Source organism: Rhinolophus sinicus, linkage group LG06 (genome assembly GCF_036562045.2).
Source record: "Rhinolophus sinicus isolate RSC01 linkage group LG06, ASM3656204v1, whole genome shotgun sequence".
Lineage (NCBI taxonomy): Eukaryota > Metazoa > Chordata > Mammalia > Chiroptera > Rhinolophidae > Rhinolophus > Rhinolophus sinicus.
The window spans coordinates 15,549,173-15,569,418 of record NC_133756.1 but is presented as its reverse complement, the minus strand read 5'-3'; the positions used below and the strand labels follow the sequence as shown (position 1 = coordinate 15,569,418).

The window sequence follows — 20,246 nt, the reverse complement described above, 5'->3', positions numbered from 1 at the left end:
CACAAACTCCATACCTGGGCCCCTCCCCCTGCTCTTCCAATCCTACCCCCACCCTTCCAGAGACTTAAACTGGCCCCTGAACGGAGGAGTAGTGTCAGATTACAGAGGAGCCTTAGTGCTCTGGAAAGACTGACAAGCAGCTCTGACCCAGGGAAGAGGCTGGGAAGAGTGTGATTTTTGCTGGGCTAGGAGAGAAGAGACTCCTTCACCCTCAGCCACCACCTTTTCTGGCCTGCGGGAAGAGTGTGACACGGCTGGGCTGGGAGAGAGAAACCCCTCCATCCCCAGCCCCCACCCTTTCTGGCCTGCCTAGGGCAGGGCAATTACAACAGTGGAGGCACTCCCAGGGATCAGCAGTAAGCGGCAGACGTAGCTCCGGCCTTTCAGCAGTTCAGAAATCTCCCGCCTGTGTCACACACACACACACACACACACACACACACACACACACGGAAGAAGTGCCCTAAGACTCAGGAGAACTGGACACAGGGCTGGTGGTGCTACTCTCAGTGCGCACATGTGCAGGCAAGGGCAGAAACTGCACTGGCTTTGTAAAAACTACCATCCAGACCCCTCAGCCCCACACATCTAAATCTGCAGTCCCAACGTCACTCTGGGCACCAGGTGACCTGCTCTGCCTACACAATACACAGGGGACTCTTTGGTACAGCAGAGGACAACCTGGAGATTACTTGGTGGGCTTAAGCCAAGACTGGCGCTGCTTTTTGTTTTGTTTGTTTTGTTTTGTCTTTATATCTTTGATATCTTTGCCTGTGTTGAGTGGGGGTTGTCGGTTGTTTTTACATGTGAATGTATTTGATTTTTTCTTTGTTGTTGTTGTTGTGCTTGGTGATTTGCTTTGTTCTGAAATTGCCCTACTAGGGCCCAGCTTAAGAGGCACAAGAGTCAACATACCCAGAGGCCAACTCCAGACCAAACCAGAGTACTACTGGTCTGACCTACAAGTGACACACCCAGAGGGAATTCTCTACAGGCACTAGAGCCCATAGAGGCCAAACCACATTTAAACGGTCCACCCTCACACAGCAGAAGACCCTGTGGTGGGCAGAGCCAAGTCTCACAACTAGTCAGCCTAGGAGTTAACCCCATCTACTCACAAGCAAAAAGCAATTAAAGATCTTCTTTAACAGGACAATATACACAACACAAGAGTCACCTTTCGACACGCAGAGGAGAAGAACGAAGTAGTGCAAGTCAAATATAAAGGACACATACTACATAAGATAACCCAGCAAGAACTAAGAACTCTAGGGGATCTACCTAATACATCGAAGCAAACACAGAGAGTCAGCCAGAATGGGGAAACAAAGACACATGTCCCAAATAAAAGAACAGAAGAAACCTCCAGAAATGGAACCAAATGAAACAGGTAACCAACCTATCAGAGACAGAGTTCAGAACACTGATGATAAGAATGTTTAAGAAGCTTAGAGACGACATAAAGAAGGATGTAGAAATCATAACGAACAACCAGTTAGAACTAAAGAACACAATTGCCGAAATAAACAACTCACTTGAAGGAATTAACAGCAGGTTAGATGAAGCAGAGGATCGAATCAGCGACTTAGAAGACAAGTTAGCAGAGATCACCCAAACAGAACAACAGAAAGAAAAAAGAATAAAAAACAATGAAGATGGTTTAAGAGACCTATGGGATAATATCAAGCGCAACAACATGCGCATCATAGGAATACCAGAAGGTGAAGAGAGGAAGCAAGGGATTGAGAACATATTTGAAGTAATAATGTCCGAAAACTTCCCTAACCTGATGAAGGAAACCAACATACAAGCCCAGGAAGTGCAGAGAGTTCCAACCAGGATAAACCCAAACAGGTCCACACCAAGACACATTATAGTTAAAATGGCAAAGGTTAAAGACAAAGAGAGAATCCTAAAAGCAGCAAGAGAAAGACAGAGGGTTACATACAAGGAACTCCCATAAGACTATCAAATGACTTTTCTGCAGAAACATTGAAGGCCAGGAGGGAGTGGCAGGAGATACTCAAAGTGATGGAAAACAAAGGCCTACAACCTAGATTGCTTTATCCAGCAAGGCTATCATTTAAAGTTGATGGAGAGATAAAGAGCTTCCCAGAAAAGAATAAGCTAAAGGAATTTATTACCACCAAGCCAGCATTGCAAGAAATACTAAAAGGACTTCTGTAAATAGAAGAAAGATGAAAACAATCTAACTACAAATTTAAAAATGGCAATAACTATGTACCTATCAATAATCACTTTAAATGTAAACGGATTAAATGCTCCAATCAAGAGACATAGGGTGGCTGAGTGGATAAGAAAGCAAGACCCTTGTATATGCTGTATACAAGAGACTCACCTCAGATCAAAAGACACACACAGGCTGAAAGTGAAGGGTTGGAGTAAGGTATTTCATGCAAATGGAAATGAGAAAAAAGCTGGAGTTGCAATAGTTATTTCTGACAAAATTAGACTTTAAAATGAAGAAAATATTAAAAGACAAAGATGGGCACTATATAATAATAAAGGGATCGATCCGACAAGAGGACATAATCCTAGTAAACATCTATGCACCCAACACAGGAGCACCTAAATATATAAAACAGATATTGACTGACATAAAGACAGAGATCAACAGTAACACTATCATAGTAGGGGACTTCCACACACCTCTGACAACAAGGGACAGGTCTTCCAGACAGAAAATCAATATGGAAACAACAGCCTTAAATGATACATTGGACCACTTGGGTTTAATCGATATTTTCAGAGCATTTCACCCCAATGCTACAGTATACACATTCTTCTCAAGCGCACATGGAACATTTTCCAAGATAGACCATATGTTAGGCCACAAAACAAGTCTTGATAAATTTAAGAAAATTGAAATCATACCAATTGTCTTCTCTGACTACAGTGCTATGAAATTAGAAATGAATTACAGGAAAAAAACTGGAAGACACACAAATTCATGGAGGCTGAATAACATGTTACTAAATAATGAATGGGTCAAGCAGGAGATCAAGGGAGAAATCAAAAGATATCTTGAGACAAACAAAAATGAAAACACGACGACCCAAAATCTATGGGATGCCGCAAAAGCAGTCCTAAGAGGAAAATTCACAGCATTGCAGGCCTACCTAAAGAAACAAGAAACATCACTAATCAACAGTTTATCTTCACACTTAAGGGATCTGGAAAAAGAACAGCAAAATAAGCCCAAAGGGAGTACAAGGAAGGAGATAATAAAGATCAGAGCGGAAATAAATGAAATAGAAACCAGAAAAACAATACAAAAGATCAATGAATCCAAGAGTTGGTTCTTAGAGAAGATAAACAAAATTGACAAACCTTTAGCCAGAATCATTAAAAAAGAGAGAGGACCCAAATTAATAAAATCAGAAATGAAAGAGAAGTGACAACAGACACCGCAGAAATACAAAAAATTTTAAGAAATTACTATGAGCAAATATATGCCAACAAATTTGACAATCTGGAAGAAATGGACAATTTTCTAGAGGCATACAACCTTCCAAGGCTAACTCAAGAAGAAACAGAAAACTTGAATAGACTGATTACCACCAGGGAAATTGAATCAGTAATTAACAATCTCCCACCAAACAAAAGCCCTGGACCAGATGGCTTTACAGGTGAATTTTACAAAACGTTCAAAAAAGAATTATCACCTATTCTCTTCAAGCTCTTCCAAAAAATCCAGAAGGAGGGAAGACTCCCAAACACTTTTTACGAAGCTACTATCACCCTGATCCCCAAATCAGACAAAGACACCACAAAAAAACAAAACTACAGGCTGATATCGCTAATGAACATAGGTGCAAAAATCCTCAACAAAATATTAGCAAACTCAATTCAGCAATACATTAAAAAGATCATATACCATGATCAAGTGGGATTCATCCCTGGGATGCAAGATTGGTTCAATATCTACAAATCAATTGTGATACACCACATAAACAAAATAAAGGATAAAAATCATTATCAATAGATGCAGAAAAAGCTTTTGAAAAAATCTAACATCCACTTATGATAAAAACTCTCAGAAAAGTGGAAATAGAGGGAACATACTTCAACATAACAGAGGCCATATAGGACAAACCCACAGCTAACATCATACTCAGTGGTGAAAAGCTGAAAGCATTCTCCTTAAAATCAGGAACAAGACACGGATGTCCACTTTCACCACTTTTATTCAACATAGTACTGGAAGTTCTAGCCACAGCAATAAGACAAGAAAAAGAAATAAAAGCATCCAAATTGGAAAGGAGAAAGTAAAATTGTCATTATTTGCAGATGACATGATACAATTTAAGAGAATCCTAAAAATTCCAGCAAAAAACTATTAGAACTAATAAATGAATTCAGTAAAGTAGCAGGATGCAAAATTAATATTCAGAAATTGGTTGCATTTTTATACACCAATAACAAACTATCAGAAAGATAAATTAATAAAAGAATTCCATTTACAATTGCATCAAAAAGAATAAAATACACAGGAATGAATTTAACCCAGGAAGTAAAACACCTGTACTTGGAAAACTATAAGACACTGAAGAAAGAAACTGAAGATACAAATAAATGGAAGGCGATACTGTGCTGATACACAAGAAGAATTAACAGTGTTAAAATGTCTGTACTATCTAAAGCAATCTACAGATTCAATGCAATCCCTACCAAAATACTAATGGCATTTTTCATAGAACTAAAACAAGTAATCCTAAAATTTATATGGAACCACAAAAGACTCAGAACAGCCAAAAACAATATTGAGAAAGAAGAACAAAGTTGAAGATATCAAATTATAGTACAAGCCTATAATAATCAAAACAGCATGGTACTGGCATAAAAATAGACACTTAGATCAATGGAACACAATAGAGAGCCCAGAAATAAACCCACGCCTATCTGGTCATTAATCTATGACAAAGGAGGCAAGAATATACAATGGGGTAAAGACAGTCTCTTCAATAAATAATGTTGGGAAAACTGGACAGATATATGCAAAAAATGAAACTAGAACACTTTCTTACAGCATATACAAGAATAAATTTAAAATGGATTAAAGATCTTAAACCATAAAACTCCTAGAAGAAAACATAGGCAGTAAATTCTTTGACATTGCTCTTAGCAATATTTTTGGATATGCCTCCTTGGGCAAGGGAAACAAAAGGAAAAATAAACAAATGGGAATACATCAAACTAAAAAGTTTTTGCACAGTGAAGGAAACCATCAACAAAACAAAAACACAGCCTACTGAATGGGAGAAGATAGCCATCACTGATACATCTGATAAAGGGTTAATGTCCAAAAACATATAAGGAACTCAAACCACTTAACACCAAAAAAACTAAAACGATCTGGTTTAAGAATGGGCAGAGGACCTAAACAGACATTCTCCAAAGAGGACATATAGATGGCCAACAGACATATGAAAAGATGCTCAACATCACTAATCATTAGGGAGATACAAATCAAAACCACAATGAGGTATTACCTCACACCTGTCAGAATGGCTACCACCAATAAATCAACAAGTACTGATTGTCAAGGATGTGGAGAAAAGGTAACCCTCATGCACTGCTGGTGGGACTGTAAATTGGTGGAGCCATTATGGAAATCAGTATATAGGTTCCTCAAAAAAATTTTAAATAGAACTACCATATGACCCAGCAATTCCACTTCTAGGTATTTATCCCCCAAAAATCGAATCAAAACACTAATTCAAAAAGATATATGCACCTCTGTGATCACTGAAGCATTATTTATAATAGCCAAGATATGGAAACAACCTAGGTGTCTATCAATAGACAAATGGATAGAAAAGATGTGGTACATACCTCGTATATATAATGGAATATTATTCAGCCATAAAAAAGAATGAAATCTTGCCATTTGCAACAACATGGATGGACCTAGAGGGCATTAGGCTAAGTGAAATAAGTCAGAGAGAGAAAGACAAATACCATACGATTTTATTTATGTTTGGAAAGTAAAAAATAAACGAACAAACAAAACAGAAAAAAAGCAGACACAGAGAACAAATTGATGGTTGCCAGATTTGGGGGAGGTTGGGAGAATGGGTGAAAAGGTGAAAGGGATTAAGAAGAACAAATTGCCAATTATAAAAATAGTCACAGGATTGAAGTACAGCATAGGGAATATAGTCAATAATATTGTAATAACTATGGTTTGAGAAGGGTATTAGATTTATTGCAAGGTCTTTGCAAGATCTAATCATCATGTTGTACATATGAAGCTAATAGTATTGTACGTCAAGTGTAACAAAAAAAATTTTTGTTTTGAACGAATAATATGAAAAAAATCTTGGCCTCTCACTGATAGCTTGAAGAGGAAGGAGTATTATAATAACCATTTCAGGTGATTATGCATATTCCTCTTTGATACTACATCAAAACTCGAAAAGCAGTAGTTCCTTAAAGGTTAGTGGCGATATTGAACCTGAAACCTTATCAATGAACATTTTTATAATTACATTAAAATCCATTGGTCTTATACTTTGAACAAATCTTTTATCCAAGCATGATTTGGTAACATAACAGTGGTCATTTTGACATTGGTGGTTCAATGAGTTATGTAGTTTCCAATGTTTTCACATTCATTATATAAAAAAATCACGCTTGTTAGTATGAATATCAACCTCATCAGAAAAGTGTTTAAATATTGAGAAGGTGCCAGTTTCACAGCAGCAAATACAAGGTTTCAGAATTCTAATTTTTACTCAAAGCTCAAGTTTTATTACAGCAAAAATAAAAAATAAAAATAAAATAGTTGTTTCCCTTCAAGCAACATCTTTACTTCATTCATTTTTTTTTAAGATTTTTTTATTGGGGGAGGGAAACAGGACTTTATTGGGGAACAGTGTGTACTTCCAGGACTTTTATTTTTCCCAAGTCAAGTTGTTGTCCTTTCAGTCTTAGTTGTGGAGGGCGCAGCTCAACTCCAGGTCCAGTTGCCGTTGCTAGTTGCAGGGAACCGGCAACCTTCTGGTTGAGAGGATGCACTCCAACCGACTGAGCCATCCAGGAGCTCAGTGGCAGCTCAACTCAAGATTAGCTGCAGGGGGCACTGCCCACCATCCCTTGTGGGAGTCAAGGAATCGAACTGGCAACCTTGTGGTTGAGAGGATGCGCTCCAACCGAGTCATTCGGGAGCTCAGCGGCAGCTCAGCTTCAAGGTGATGTGTTCAATCTTAGCTGCAGGGGGCACTGCCCACCATCCCTTGCGGGACTTGAGGAATTGAACTGGCAACCTTGTGGTTGAGAGCCCACTGGCCCATGTTGGAATCGAACCGGCAGCCTTCGGAGTTAGGAGCATAGAACTCTAACCGCCTGAGCCACCGGGCCGGCCCCTACTTCATTCATTTTTGAGAAAAGGTCTGCCAAATATCCAAGTCTAAATAACCACAGTTTGCCTGTCAGTCATTTTTTTCAAGTAAAAATGGTGTTCCACCAAAGGAGCAGCTACTTTGGTTTGCAGTTCAATCATACAGCGCTTTTCCTTGAGACGATAATAAAATTTCACTGTGCAATAGTGGTGCTTTAATGCATACTTATGCATATTTCTCATTTCACCTTCAAGTTTGTTTTTAGTAAAATGATACATACTAAAAAGTCAAAACTTAGTGAAATTAAATATTTCATCAAGAACATTCTTAAGCAAAACTGTTTTTTTTCTGTGTGGTAGTGAAAAAAATAGTAACTACTAGTACAGTGTGGTGCTACTACTTTGATTTGTGCTAAGCTGTGAACTGTCTTACCTATTCGTCTATTGATTTCTTTCTGTGCTGGTATGACAGCTTTAATTACTGTAGCTTTATTATAGATTTTGACACCTGGTCAAATGTTTTTCTTCTGCAATTATTAAGACATGTTTTTTCTTCTTTAGTCTATTGATGTGATCACATTCATTAATTTTTAAATGGTGAATCAACCTTAAAGTCCTTAGTCATATTGTATTATCTTTATTATGTATGTTCTAAACCCCGCTTTACAGGGTTATTGCTTTTGCTTTAAGCAACTGTCTTTTAAGCAAGTTATGAGAAGAAAGGAAAAAAGAGTATTTTATATTTGCCCATTATTTACCATTTCCAGTGATCTTCATTTTTTCCTGTAGATCCAAGTTTCCATCTGGTATCACTTCCCATTGGCCTGAGGGATATCCTTTAGCATTTTTCGGTAATGCAGCTCTGCTAGCAACAAATTATCTTAACTTTTGCTTATTGGAAAATGTCTTCATTTCATCCTTATTTGTAAAAGATATTTTCATTAGATAAAGAATTCTGGGATGACAGGTTTTGGGTATTTTTCTGTCAACACTTTGAAGATCTTTCATTGTGTTCTGATCTCTATTGTTTATGGCAAAATGTCAGTGGAATTTCTTATCCCGTTTCCTTTTTTCTGCCTGCTTTCAAAATTTTTGATTTTTTTAATTTCAGAAGTTTTACTATGATGTCCTAGATCCCCTACCCCCACTTCCCAATATTTATCCTTCTTTGAGTTTGTGGAGCTTCTTAGATCCCTAAGTCAATGTTTTTCATCAAATTTAGGAATTTTTTGGCCATTATTTCTTCATGTCTTTTCTGCCCAATTCTCACATATAGTGGACAATTTTATATTTTCCCTGAGGCTCTGTTCATTTTTCAATATATTTTCTTTCTGTGGTTCAGATTGGATAACTTCGAATGCACTCTCTTGAAATTCATTGACTTCTTCTTGACACCCAGTCTATTGTTAGGTGAGATCTTCATTTCTGTTACTATACTTTTCAGTTCTAGAATTTGCATTTGGTTCTTTTATAATTTCAATTTTTCTGCTGAGATTACATTTGTTCACTGTATTTTCCTGTAATTCTTTATATTATTCATAATAGCTACTTCATCTGTTAAATCCAATATCTGGTCCATCTCATTTGATGAAATCATGTCTTAGTTTTTTTTCCTTGCATATGGATATTTTCCTGTTTGTTTGTATGTCTAGTAACTTCTTATTGAACACTGGACACTGTGGATATTACATGTAGAAACTATGAATACTGTTATCATCCTCTGGAGAAGGTTGATTTGTATTTTAACAGGCAATTCAATTACTGCCTGACCATCTTGAACCTGTGTAACCAACATTTTATGTTATGTTTAGTATGTAACTGAGGAAAGTCCATGGTATTTTTTACTTCTCTAACTTGATGGGACCCAACCTTCCAAATCTGCCTTGCTGGGGCTTGGTTTTAGGCCTTGTTAGGGTAAGTCTTGAATAGGTCTTACTCTGGACTGAGATGTTTATTCCTAAGGCACAGTCTTTCTGGTATCTCAGCTGGATGCCAGGAGTGTTAAAGTGTTACTGAGATCTCTTCACTCTGGCAGGGCTGTAACTTTAAAGTTCCTGGCACTTCTTTACCCCCAACATGGCTGGACCTCCACTTTCATCCTGTAGCAGATGCTACCGTGTTTCCCTGAAAATAAGACCTAGCCAGACAATCAGCTCTAAAGCGTCTTTTGGAGCAAAAATTAATATAAGACCCGGTCTTATTTTACTATAAGACTGGGTATAATGTAATGTAATGTAATGTAATATAATATAATATAATATAATATAATATAATATAATATAATATAATATAATATAATATAATGTAATACTGGGTCTTATATTAATTTTTGCTCCAAAAGAAGCATTAGAGCTGACCGTCCAGCTAGGTCTGATTTTCGGGGAAGCAGGGTATCTATATGATTAAGCCTCAGGTGGTTTTGCCCTGTGCATATATAGCCCAGTCCTCAGCTACAGACTCACAGGAATTCCCCTCCAGACTTCAGAAACCCTCTCTCTGAAGAATTCTCTACTCAGTGATTGCCCATTCCACAGATTCCAACCAATTCAGCTGCCCTGAACTCTGATCTCTGCCTCTTCTGCTTAGTGGAAGCACCGAAGTCTGTTTAGATCCCAGCTCTCTGAACAAGGTTGGGAAATTCTCCCCCAAAAGAGAACTGAGCAACTGTGGAGCTCACCTCATGAGTTTGCCTTCTCTTAGTGACTGAAATTTTACACTAGTTATTATCCACTGCTTGACAAGAGTTGCTTCATTTACTTTATCCAGTTTTATAGCTGTTTATAGAAGGAGGGCTAGCCTGATACCACTTACGCCATTATCATCAGAAACAGAGTGCCACCCTAAGCCACAGGCCGGAAATGCCAGCCTCCATTTAATTTTTAAGATGAAAAACTAAGAGTTAATATAATTTCCTATGTTTATTAAGCTAAGTTAAATCTATACTTTTCCTAATATCAAACCCAAACTCCAACTAACTTGCCAGATGGTATTCTCCATAGCAATCAAATCTATAATGCATACTTTATAATCTCTCTGGTTACGATCGTTTGTAAATATGAGCAAGAACACAAAGGGAATTGCTATATTGATAAACATGGTAGTGTGAATTTTTAAAGGTCCCTTAATACAGGATTAATCCTATGAAATATCTACTTTAATGTATTAAATAAATAAAAATTAAAATACATAAAGCTTCCATGACATGGACCATTGGAATCAGGTCTATTGATAAAAGGCAACTACCCAACCCTTATATAAAACACTGACCTGAATAAAGCATCAGAGCCAAGAGAAATATAAGTATTTTATCTCCATTTTGGAGATGAACTGAAGGACATCCAACCTTTCTAACTCCAAGACTTTGTTGATTCGTTAACTTATTTAAATACGTATACATATTTTCATATACTATAAATGCACATGTCTGCATATATATGCACATATACAGAATATGATAATTCTAAATACATTTTTAAAACTTTTATTAGCATATATCTGATGCTGAATTTACTCCAGGCCATAAATTTTTGTTTCTTCAGTTTCTTCTGAGAGAACTTTTTCTTCTGAGCAACCTCCTCTTCTGGCTTAGGAACAACCTGCTTTTTCTCAGTTAGGACCATCTCAGTGTAGCAGGGGGAGGTCATGTGTGGGTTAACCCGCCCGTGAGCTTTGTTAAGCTCTGCGCCGCACCCTGGGAGCTTTGTTCACCTGGATGTGCTCAGTGACCAGAGCGTCTACATCTAAACCCTTAAGTGCAAGCATCACTCTCTGCATTTGTAAGCATTTGCAGCAAAAATTCTGCACTCTTTTTGGGCCCCCGACCTTGCGTCCAACCCCACTGTCCGGCCTGGGCACACCTCCCAACTCCACCATTGTAATGACGGAATGGCACACGTTGCTTTTGTAACGTGACATCCTTCAGATACTTGGTGGCTTTTCGGATATGCATACCCTTGAGGGACTGGGCAGTTTCATGAGCGTTCTTAAGATGAACACGAAGATTTGAACCTCTCAATTTACATGATTTTGTGGGGTTCTCTGGGTCAAGCAAATAGCAAACCATTTTCAGAGGTCATCTCAGGCTACTTATGGGACGAACTCTAAATACTTTATTTATTAAGACTTTTTTAGAGCAGTTATAGGTTCACAGCAAATGGAGGGGAAAGTACAGAGATTACCCATCCACCCCCCGCCCCCACACATGCATACCCTCCTCCATTATCAGTAACCCCCACCAGTACAGGTTCATTTGTAAAACTGATGAAACTACATTGATACATTATTACCCAAAGTCTACAATTTACATTACATTCTGTACAGTCTGTGCTGTACAGTCTGTGTTTAAACAGAAATATAATGATATATATTCATCATTATAAAATCATACAGATTTACTGCCCTAAATTCTCTGTGCCCTGCCTATTCATCCCTCCCTTCACCCCTAACGCTAGACAACCACTAATCTTTTTACTGTCTCCACAATTTTGCCTTTTCCAGAATGCCATATAATTGGAATCATACAGTACATAGCATTTTCAGATTGGCTTCTTTCACTTAGCAACATGCATTAAGGTTCCTCCATGTCTTTTCAAGACTTGATAGCTCATTTCCTTTTAGCACTGAATAATATTCCACTGTCTGGATGTACCACCGTTTATTCATCTATTCAACTACTGAAGGACATCTTGGTGGCTTCCAATTTTAGGCAATTGTGAATAAAGCTGCTATAAACATCCATGTGCAGGTTTTTGGTAAACATAAGTTTTCAACTCCTTTGGGTAAATACCAAGGAATGCAATTGCTGGAATTTGAGTAAGCGTATGTTTAGTTTTGTAAGAAACTATTTTCTAAAGTAGCTGTATCATTTTGCATTCTCACCATCAATGATTGATGCTCCAGATCGTCGTCAGCATTTGGTGCTGCCAGTGTTGTAGATGTTGGCCATTCTAATAGGTGTGTAATGGGATCTCACTATTATTTTAACTTGTATTTCCCTGATGACAAATGATATCAAGCATTTTTCATATGTTTATTTTCCATCTGTATACCTTCTTTGGTGAAGTCTTTGGCTCGGTTTTTAATTGGGTTATCTGTGTGCTTACTGTTGAGTTTTAAGAGTTCTGCATATATTTTGGACCATAGACCTTTATCAAATGTGTCTTTTACAAATGTTTTCTCCCAATATGTGGCTTGTCTTTTCATTCTCTTCACAGAACAAAAGATTTTAATTTTAATGAAGTCCAGTTTATTAGTTATTTCTTCCATGGATTGTGCCTGTGTTGTATCTAAAAAGTCATCACCAAACATCTAGGTTTTCCTTCTTTATCTTCTAAAAACATTATATAGTTTTGTGTTTTCCATTGAGGTCTGCAATACATTTTGTACTAATTTTCATGAAAAGTGTCTAGAATCGGGGCCAGCCCAGTGGCCCAGGTGGTTGGAGCTCCGTGCTCTTAATGCCAAAGGCTGCCAGTTCAATTTCCACATGGGCCAGTGGCCTCTCAAGCACAAGGTTACCAGTACGATTCCTCGACTCCCGGAAGGGATGGTGGGCTGCGCCTCCTGCAACTAACAACAGCAATTAGACCTGGAGCTGTGCTGCGCCTTCCACAACTAAAACTGAACAACTAAGATTGAAAGGACAACAACTTGACTTGGAAAAAGCCCTGGAAGTACACACTGTTCCCCAATAAAGTTCTGTTCTCCTTCCCCAATAAAATCTTTAAAAAAATTTTAAAGAGTATCTATAATCTTTTTTTTCCCCCCTACATTTTGGTATCCAGTTGTTCCAGCACCACTTGTTGAAAAGACTATCTTTTCCTCCATTGTATTGCCTTGCTCTTTTGACAAAGATCAGTTGACTGTATTCACATAAGTCTATTTCTGGGCCTTTTATTCTGTTCCACTGATCTATTTTTCTATTCTTTTCCCAATACCACACTATCTAGATTACTGTAGCTTTAGAGTAAGTCTTGAAGTCAGGTAATGCCAGTCCTCCAACTTTGTTATTCTTCTACAATGTTGTGTTGGCTATTCTGGGTCTTTTGCCTCTCCATATAAACATTAGAATCGGTTTCTTGGTATCCACAAAATAACTTGCTGGGATCTTTACTGGGATTACCTTGAATCTATAGATCAAGTTGGGAAAAACTGACATTTTGACAATATTGAGTGTCCCTATCCATGAACATGGGATATCTCTCCATTTCTTTAGTTCTTTGATTTTGTTCATTATAGAGTTTTGCTCATATGGATCTTGTACATATTTTGGTAGATTTATACCTAAGTATTTCATTTTGGGGGGATACTAATGTAAATGATATTGTGTTTTAAATTTCAAATTCCACTTGTTCAATGCTGGTTTATAGGAAAATTATGATTTTTGTAAATTAACTTTGTATTCTGCAACCTTGTAATCATTTATCAGTTCCTTTTTTTTTTTTTGGTCAATTATTTTGGATTTTTAAGGCTGTTACTGTAAGTGGTATTATGTTTTTAACTTCAAAATCCATGCATTTTTGGATTTTTCCAGTTACCTTTCTGTATTGAGTTCTAGTTTAGTTCTCTTGTGGTCTGGAAGCAGACAGTGAATGATTTCTACCCTTTTAAATTTGTTAAGGTGTGTTTTATGAGTAGCGCTTAAGTCTCCAACTATGATAGTGGATTCATCTATTTCTCTTTGCAATTCTATTAGTTTTTGCCTCTGTTGTTTGAGGCTCTGTTGTTAGGTACACATATATTAAGAACTTTTGTCTTCCTAGAGAATTGACCCCTTTATCATTATGCAATGCATTCTTTATCACTGATTACTTATTTCCCTTGCTCTGAAGACTGCTTTGTCTTAAGTTAATATAGCTACTCCTGCTTTCTTTTGATTAGAGCTAGCATAGTATTTTGTTCTCTTTACCTTTAATCTATATATGTCTTTACATTTAAAGTGGCTTTCTTATAGACTACAGATAGTTGGGTCTTGTTTTTTGATGCACTCTGACAATCTCTGCCTTTTAATTGGTACATTTAGACCACTGATGTTCAAAGTGATTATTGATATAGTTGGAGTAATACTAACTATATTCATTACTGTTTTCTATTTGTTGCCCTTGTTCTTTGTTCCTATCTTTATCTTCCACTTTTCATATCTTTTTGTTTTTTAATTGAGCATTTTATGATTCCATGTTCTTCCTTTTCTTAGCATATTGGTTATACTTCTGTTTTTACTTTTTTTAATGGTTGCCCTACAGTTTACAATATATATTTACAACTAACTCAAATCCACTTTCAAAGAACACTATACTACTACACAGGTAGTGTGAGTACCTTATAGTAACAAAATAATCCTAATTCCTACCTTCTAGCCTTTGTATCATTGCTATCATTCATTTTACTTATATGTAAGTAGGCACGCATGCACATACACCTATATGATCTATACATAAGCATACATAATCAAATATATTGTTGGAATTATTATTTTGAATAAACTGTTATCTGTTAGATGAATTAAGAATAAGAAAAATAAAAGTTCCTATTTTACCTCTACTTATTTTTTCTCCAATGCTCTTCCTTTCTTTATGTAGCTCTGAGTTTCTGACCAGTATTATTTCCTTCTCTCTAAAGAACTTTTATTTTTTTAAAGATTTTACTGGGGACGGGGAACAGGACTTTATTGGGGAACAGTGTGTACTTCCAGGACTGTTTTTTCCAAATCAAGTTGTTGCCCTTTCAATCTTAGTTGTGGAGGGTGCCGTTCAGCTTCAAGTTGTTGTTCTTTCGGTCTTAGTTGTGGAGGGCACAGCTCAGCTCCAGGTCCAGTTGCCACTGTTAGTTGCAGGGGGCACAGCCCACCATCCCCTGTGGGAGTCGAACCAGCAACCTTGTGGTTGAGAGCCCACTGGTCCATGTGGTAATCGAACCGGCAGCCTTTGGAGTTAGGAGCACGGAGCTCCAACCGCCTGAGCCACCGGGCCAGCCCTCTAAAGAACTTTTAAAAAACATTTCTTGTAAGGCAGTCTATTAGAAACAAATTCCCTCAATTTTTGTTTGAGTGTCTTTATTTCTCATTCACTTTTAAAGAATAATTTCACAGGTATAGAATTCTAGGCTGGTGTGGATTTTCTTTTAACACTTTAAATATTTCACTCTAGTCTCTTCTTGTTTGCATGATTTCTGAGGTGAAGTAGATGTGATTCTTATTTGTGTTCCTATATAGGTAAGGTGTTTTTTTCTTCTGGTGTCTTTCAGGATTTTTTTCTTTAGCTTTGATTTTCTGTAGTTTTAAAAAATTGTATGCCTAGGTGTAGTTTTTTTAGGCAGTTTCCTAAAAATTGGCTTGAAACTGCTTCAGTTTGGGCCATGTGAGAAATAAATGAACTACTTCATAGGAATAGTTCCCATGCGACGGTCTCAATACAAGGCTAATTGGCAGTTGCCTCTTCCAACTCATCTGAACACATCTTAACCTCATACCTAGAGACTAACTATTCTCAAGTGACTTCTACATTTGTTAACTGGTAGATGTTTGTAATAATAAAACTACTTTAGAGAAAATACATTCACTAGATACCAGAACAGACTAACCAGTATTTCCTACACCAAGCTCAAGAGGCCTTCAGACAAAAGAACCAAAAAGGGAAACTACTTATGGTCACAATGTGATACTTCAAGCTATAGCCAAGAAAAGGATGTGCAAAGCTTGGTGCCTCTCAATGCAATCCCTTCGCCTGCAAGCCTAAAACCACACACAGGCAATACTGGGTATATCAAAACCCTGTCAGAGGGTTCAGGCAGCTATGCTGGGTAACACGAGAGCTAAGTACAAGTGGAAGAAACGGATTAGGAGTTACTGGTTAGGGAGGGAAAGCCGTTACTCTATCCAGGTACAAGTTCAGTACCAGCAAAGGCTAAAAAGATTAAGTAAACAAAATTTCTTCAGGGAAAATAAAACAAAGGCAATATTAAATTGAAAATTGAAGGAAAAGGTAAAAATGAATGTTTTTAGGGCAAAAGAAAACCCAACTTTACTCCCAAGCCCTAAGGCAATAAAGTGCAAGTGGGAGCAGCAATACACTAGAGTAATTAGAAAAAACAACATTCAAGAACTAGAAGTACTGATAGAGTTTGAGTTTTTTATTGAATAGCACATTCTCACTGAGTTCATAAAAGGATTTGCCATGGCATGCAGTTTAAAAAAAAAAAAAAAGTTCTTAACCTACAGCAACAAAAGTGGTAGTCAATTTCTAAGCCTAACTCCCCAAAATGGTCAGTTTACTAACACTGCCCATCTCTGAAGAACATGAGCGCAATGCAGCCCCACGAAAACCCAGTTAACTGATCTGCAACAGGCATTTCCTGGGGGTAGGCTAGAGTGACCATACTTACTGGAGTCCTCCCACTGGAGTAAATGTAGCTTCCATGCAGAATAATACAAAAATCCCAGTACCAGAAAAAGGCAGAGGGCTAGCAGCAGATTGCGCACAAATACCAAGAGTCCCATCTTCACATGATTTACGATTTCCTACATGACCTAAAAAAATAAAAAACACACACAAAAAAACCAATTTAGGTCTTAAAAGCTAAAGCAATCATGTTATTGATATACTCTATCTTAAATAAGTATTTATAGAATTTCCAAATGAAGAACAACCTGGAACTACCAGTGAGTTCATGACACTGCGTCCTTTCACGTGCTCATCCCCATGTCACAGCTTTGCCAGTCACTCAGCATCCAAGCCAGAACTCAGCGGTCCTCCTGTGTCCCACCTCACCCTCATTGCCGATATCCAATCAATAACCAAATTCTGGCAATTCCAACCTCACAAATAAGTACCAAATCATATCCCCTCCCCACCATCACTACTCTCCATCCATGCCACCATCTTCTATTCCCACAGACAAGTTTCCCTGCCTCCAAATTTGCATTCTCCCAAATCCATTTCCCACACAGCACAGGAGTAACCTGTTAGTAACACAAAATCTGACATTACTTCCCTGTCTAAACCCCTTAGTATTATTATTCTACAGCTGCTGTAACCAAGTACCACAGACTCAACAGCTTAAAACATCAATTTATTTTCTCAGAATTCTGTAGGCCAAAAGTCCGGGTATAGTGGCTCAGCTGGGACCGCTGCACAGAGTCTCACAAGGCCAAAACCAAAGTGGTCAGCAGGGCTTTCTGGAGATGCTGGAGATGAATCTGCTTTCAGGTTCATTCAGGCTGTTGTCCCAAGTCAGCTCCTTGCAGCTGTAGGGTTGGGGTCCCCCATTTCTTGGCTGGTGTCAGTCACTGCTCCTGTATTTCCTTCTCATGTTTTACATGTTGTCCTCTACATCCATGGTGTGAAAATCCCTCTCACTCTGAATATCACCAACTTTCCCTTTTACCACATCCTGCTTCTGCTTCTAGCCAAAGAAACTGACTTGCTTTTCAGGCTCATGTGATTAGATTGGGCGCACGTGACTAATCCAGGACAATAGCCCCCCTATGTTAAGGTCCATAGCCTATTTCCATCTGCAAAGTCCCTTCTGCCATGTAAAGTAACGTATTTACAGATTCCAGAGATTAGAGTATGAACATCTTTGGGGGCCATTCAGCCTAACACACCTTTCATTACATTCTCAATTCCTTTAGAATAAAGTAATCGCTCTTAGAGTCTAGCAGCTTCTGATTATGCTCCTATTTACTCTCCCACTCATCTCTCCCTTCCCCTAACCACATATGTGTCCCGTGCTCTAACCATTCTTCTTTGTATTCACTGAACATTGCCTTATTGTTTCTCTCCTCAAGGCCTGTTTGGAATACATTCTCCCCCACCTTATTTCACCTGCTGCACATTCTTTGACACTTCCCCTAAATGCAACATCAGCCAAGAAGACTTCCCAGGATCACCTCTTCCTATGCCCACTCAAATATCTTAGCCACAAAATAACATATGAAAAAGAAATTATGTACAAATATCATAAATGAAATGATAAAAAGTTATCATTTGCAGATTATGTAACTGTCCACTTAAGAAAGCCAAGAGAATCAACTGTAAAAACATTAGAATAGGTAGTTCAATAAAGTAGGTGATTATAAGATGAAATCAAAAGCTTGTTAAAAACTACACACACAATAACCAATTAGAAAATGTAAGGGGTCTGGGTGGTGAACACACAATGTGATATACAGATGATGTATTACAGAATTGTACACTTGAAACCTCTGTAATTTACTGACGATTGTCACCCCAATAAATTTTAATTAAAAATTATAAATAAATACACACATACATACATACATAAAGAAAATGTCAGGGGAAAAAAATCCATTCATGACAGCAACAAAATCTATAAAATATCTATAAATAAACTTAGGAGGAAATGGGCAAGATTTTCACCAAAGGACATAAAAGATCCAAATAAATAGAGATATAAGCTTCCTAAGTGAGAGGATTCAATAATGAAAATGTCAGTTCTCCTGAAATGTCAGTTCTCTATAAATTCAGTCTAACTCCAGTCAAAATCCATAATTTTTTAGTACTTAAATTTAAAGTCAATCAAAAGACTTCATGCCCAAGAGAAGCCAAGAAATCTTTTAAAATGAAAAATAATAAGATGAGGATTTGCCTTACCAGGTATCAAAACCATTTGCTGTGCCTGAAAGTACGACAATGCTCAGAGTGAGGACCTATCAAAAGGAAAAAGCCAGCTTGAGGGGCTCCAAATGTCCAGATCTGGAGCAATTTGTAACTCATTAAGTAAGAATCTAATAAATGAGAAAAGGAGAAAACTCTCCTTCAGAGTTGAATGTCAACTGATAACTGCAGAAGGAATAATGTAATTAGAAAATCACCATTTTGCAACCATTTTAGTAATAATTCAGCTAAAAAAAAATATCAAAGGATGCTAAAAATCGATGAGTAAAATTTTAAGAAATGATGTATTACATAGTCTTCAAGTATCTTCCCACAATATACTTATTAATTACAGAGGGGGAAAAGAGTAACTTTACAATGGAGAACTCTGATACACCACCATAAACTAGCTGAAGGATATGGAAGTGCTTTGTAATATATTTGCAACTTTTTTGTAAGTCTGAAATTATTTCAAAATTAAAAAGGTTAAAAAAGAATTTTAAACTAAATGCTCAAATAAATGTTCAAATAAACATTCAAAAAAAGATACCATGTTTCCCCAAAAATAAGACTTAGCTGGACCATCAGCTCTAATGCGTCTTTTGGAGCAAAAATTAATATAAGAGCCGGTTATTTTAATATAAGACCTGATCTTATATAAGGCCAGATTAAATATAATATAATACCCAGTCTTATATTAATTTTTACTCCAAAAGACACATTAGAGTTGATGGTCTAGCTAGGTCTTATTTTGGGGGAAACACGGTATGTAGCCATTTAAGATGTTGTTTATGAAAATATTAACATGGGAAATGCTTATGATATAATATTGAAAGAAAATGTTAAGATACAAGTATCAAGTATCGTATACTAAATATAAAAAAAGACTAGACTAGGGCCAGCCCAGTGGCTCAGGTGGTTGGAGCTCCGTGCTCCTAACTCCAAAGGCTGCTGGTTCGATTCCCACATGGGCCAGTGGGCAAACAACAAGGTTGCCGGTTCAATTCCTCAAGTCCCTCAAGGGATGGTGGGCAGCGCCCCCTGCAACTAAGATTGAACACGGCACCTTGAGCTGAGCTGCCTCCCGGATGGCTCAGTTGGTTGGAACACGTCCTCCCACAACGGATGATGGGCTGTGCCCCCTGCAACTAGCAGTGGCAACTGGACCTGGAGCTGCGCTGCGCCCTCCACAACTAAGATTGAAAGGACAACAACTTGACTTGGAAAAAAGTCCTGGAAGTGCACACTGTTCCCCAATCAAGTCCTGTTCC

The 20,246-nt window shown here is 37.6% G+C and overlaps 1 protein-coding gene across 6 annotated transcripts in view; it reads right to left on the bottom strand.

Moving 5' to 3' along the window:
* The window catches only part of ST3GAL3 (ST3 beta-galactoside alpha-2,3-sialyltransferase 3), a 177,897-nt gene that overhangs the window by 142,078 nt on the left and 15,573 nt on the right, over positions 1–20,246 (bottom strand). For 5 of the 6 annotated variants that reach the window (XM_019751097.2, XM_019751096.2, XM_074334584.1 and 2 more), the window contains exon 2: positions 16,742–16,886. The exons of the other annotated variant lie outside the window; for it this stretch is intronic. In XM_019751097.2, coding sequence (XP_019606656.1) covers positions 16,742–16,856 — 115 coding nt within the window. In that variant the 5' untranslated portion in view covers positions 16,857–16,886. The remainder of the gene's footprint in view (positions 1–16,741; positions 16,887–20,246) is intronic. 6 annotated transcript variants of the gene reach the window in all.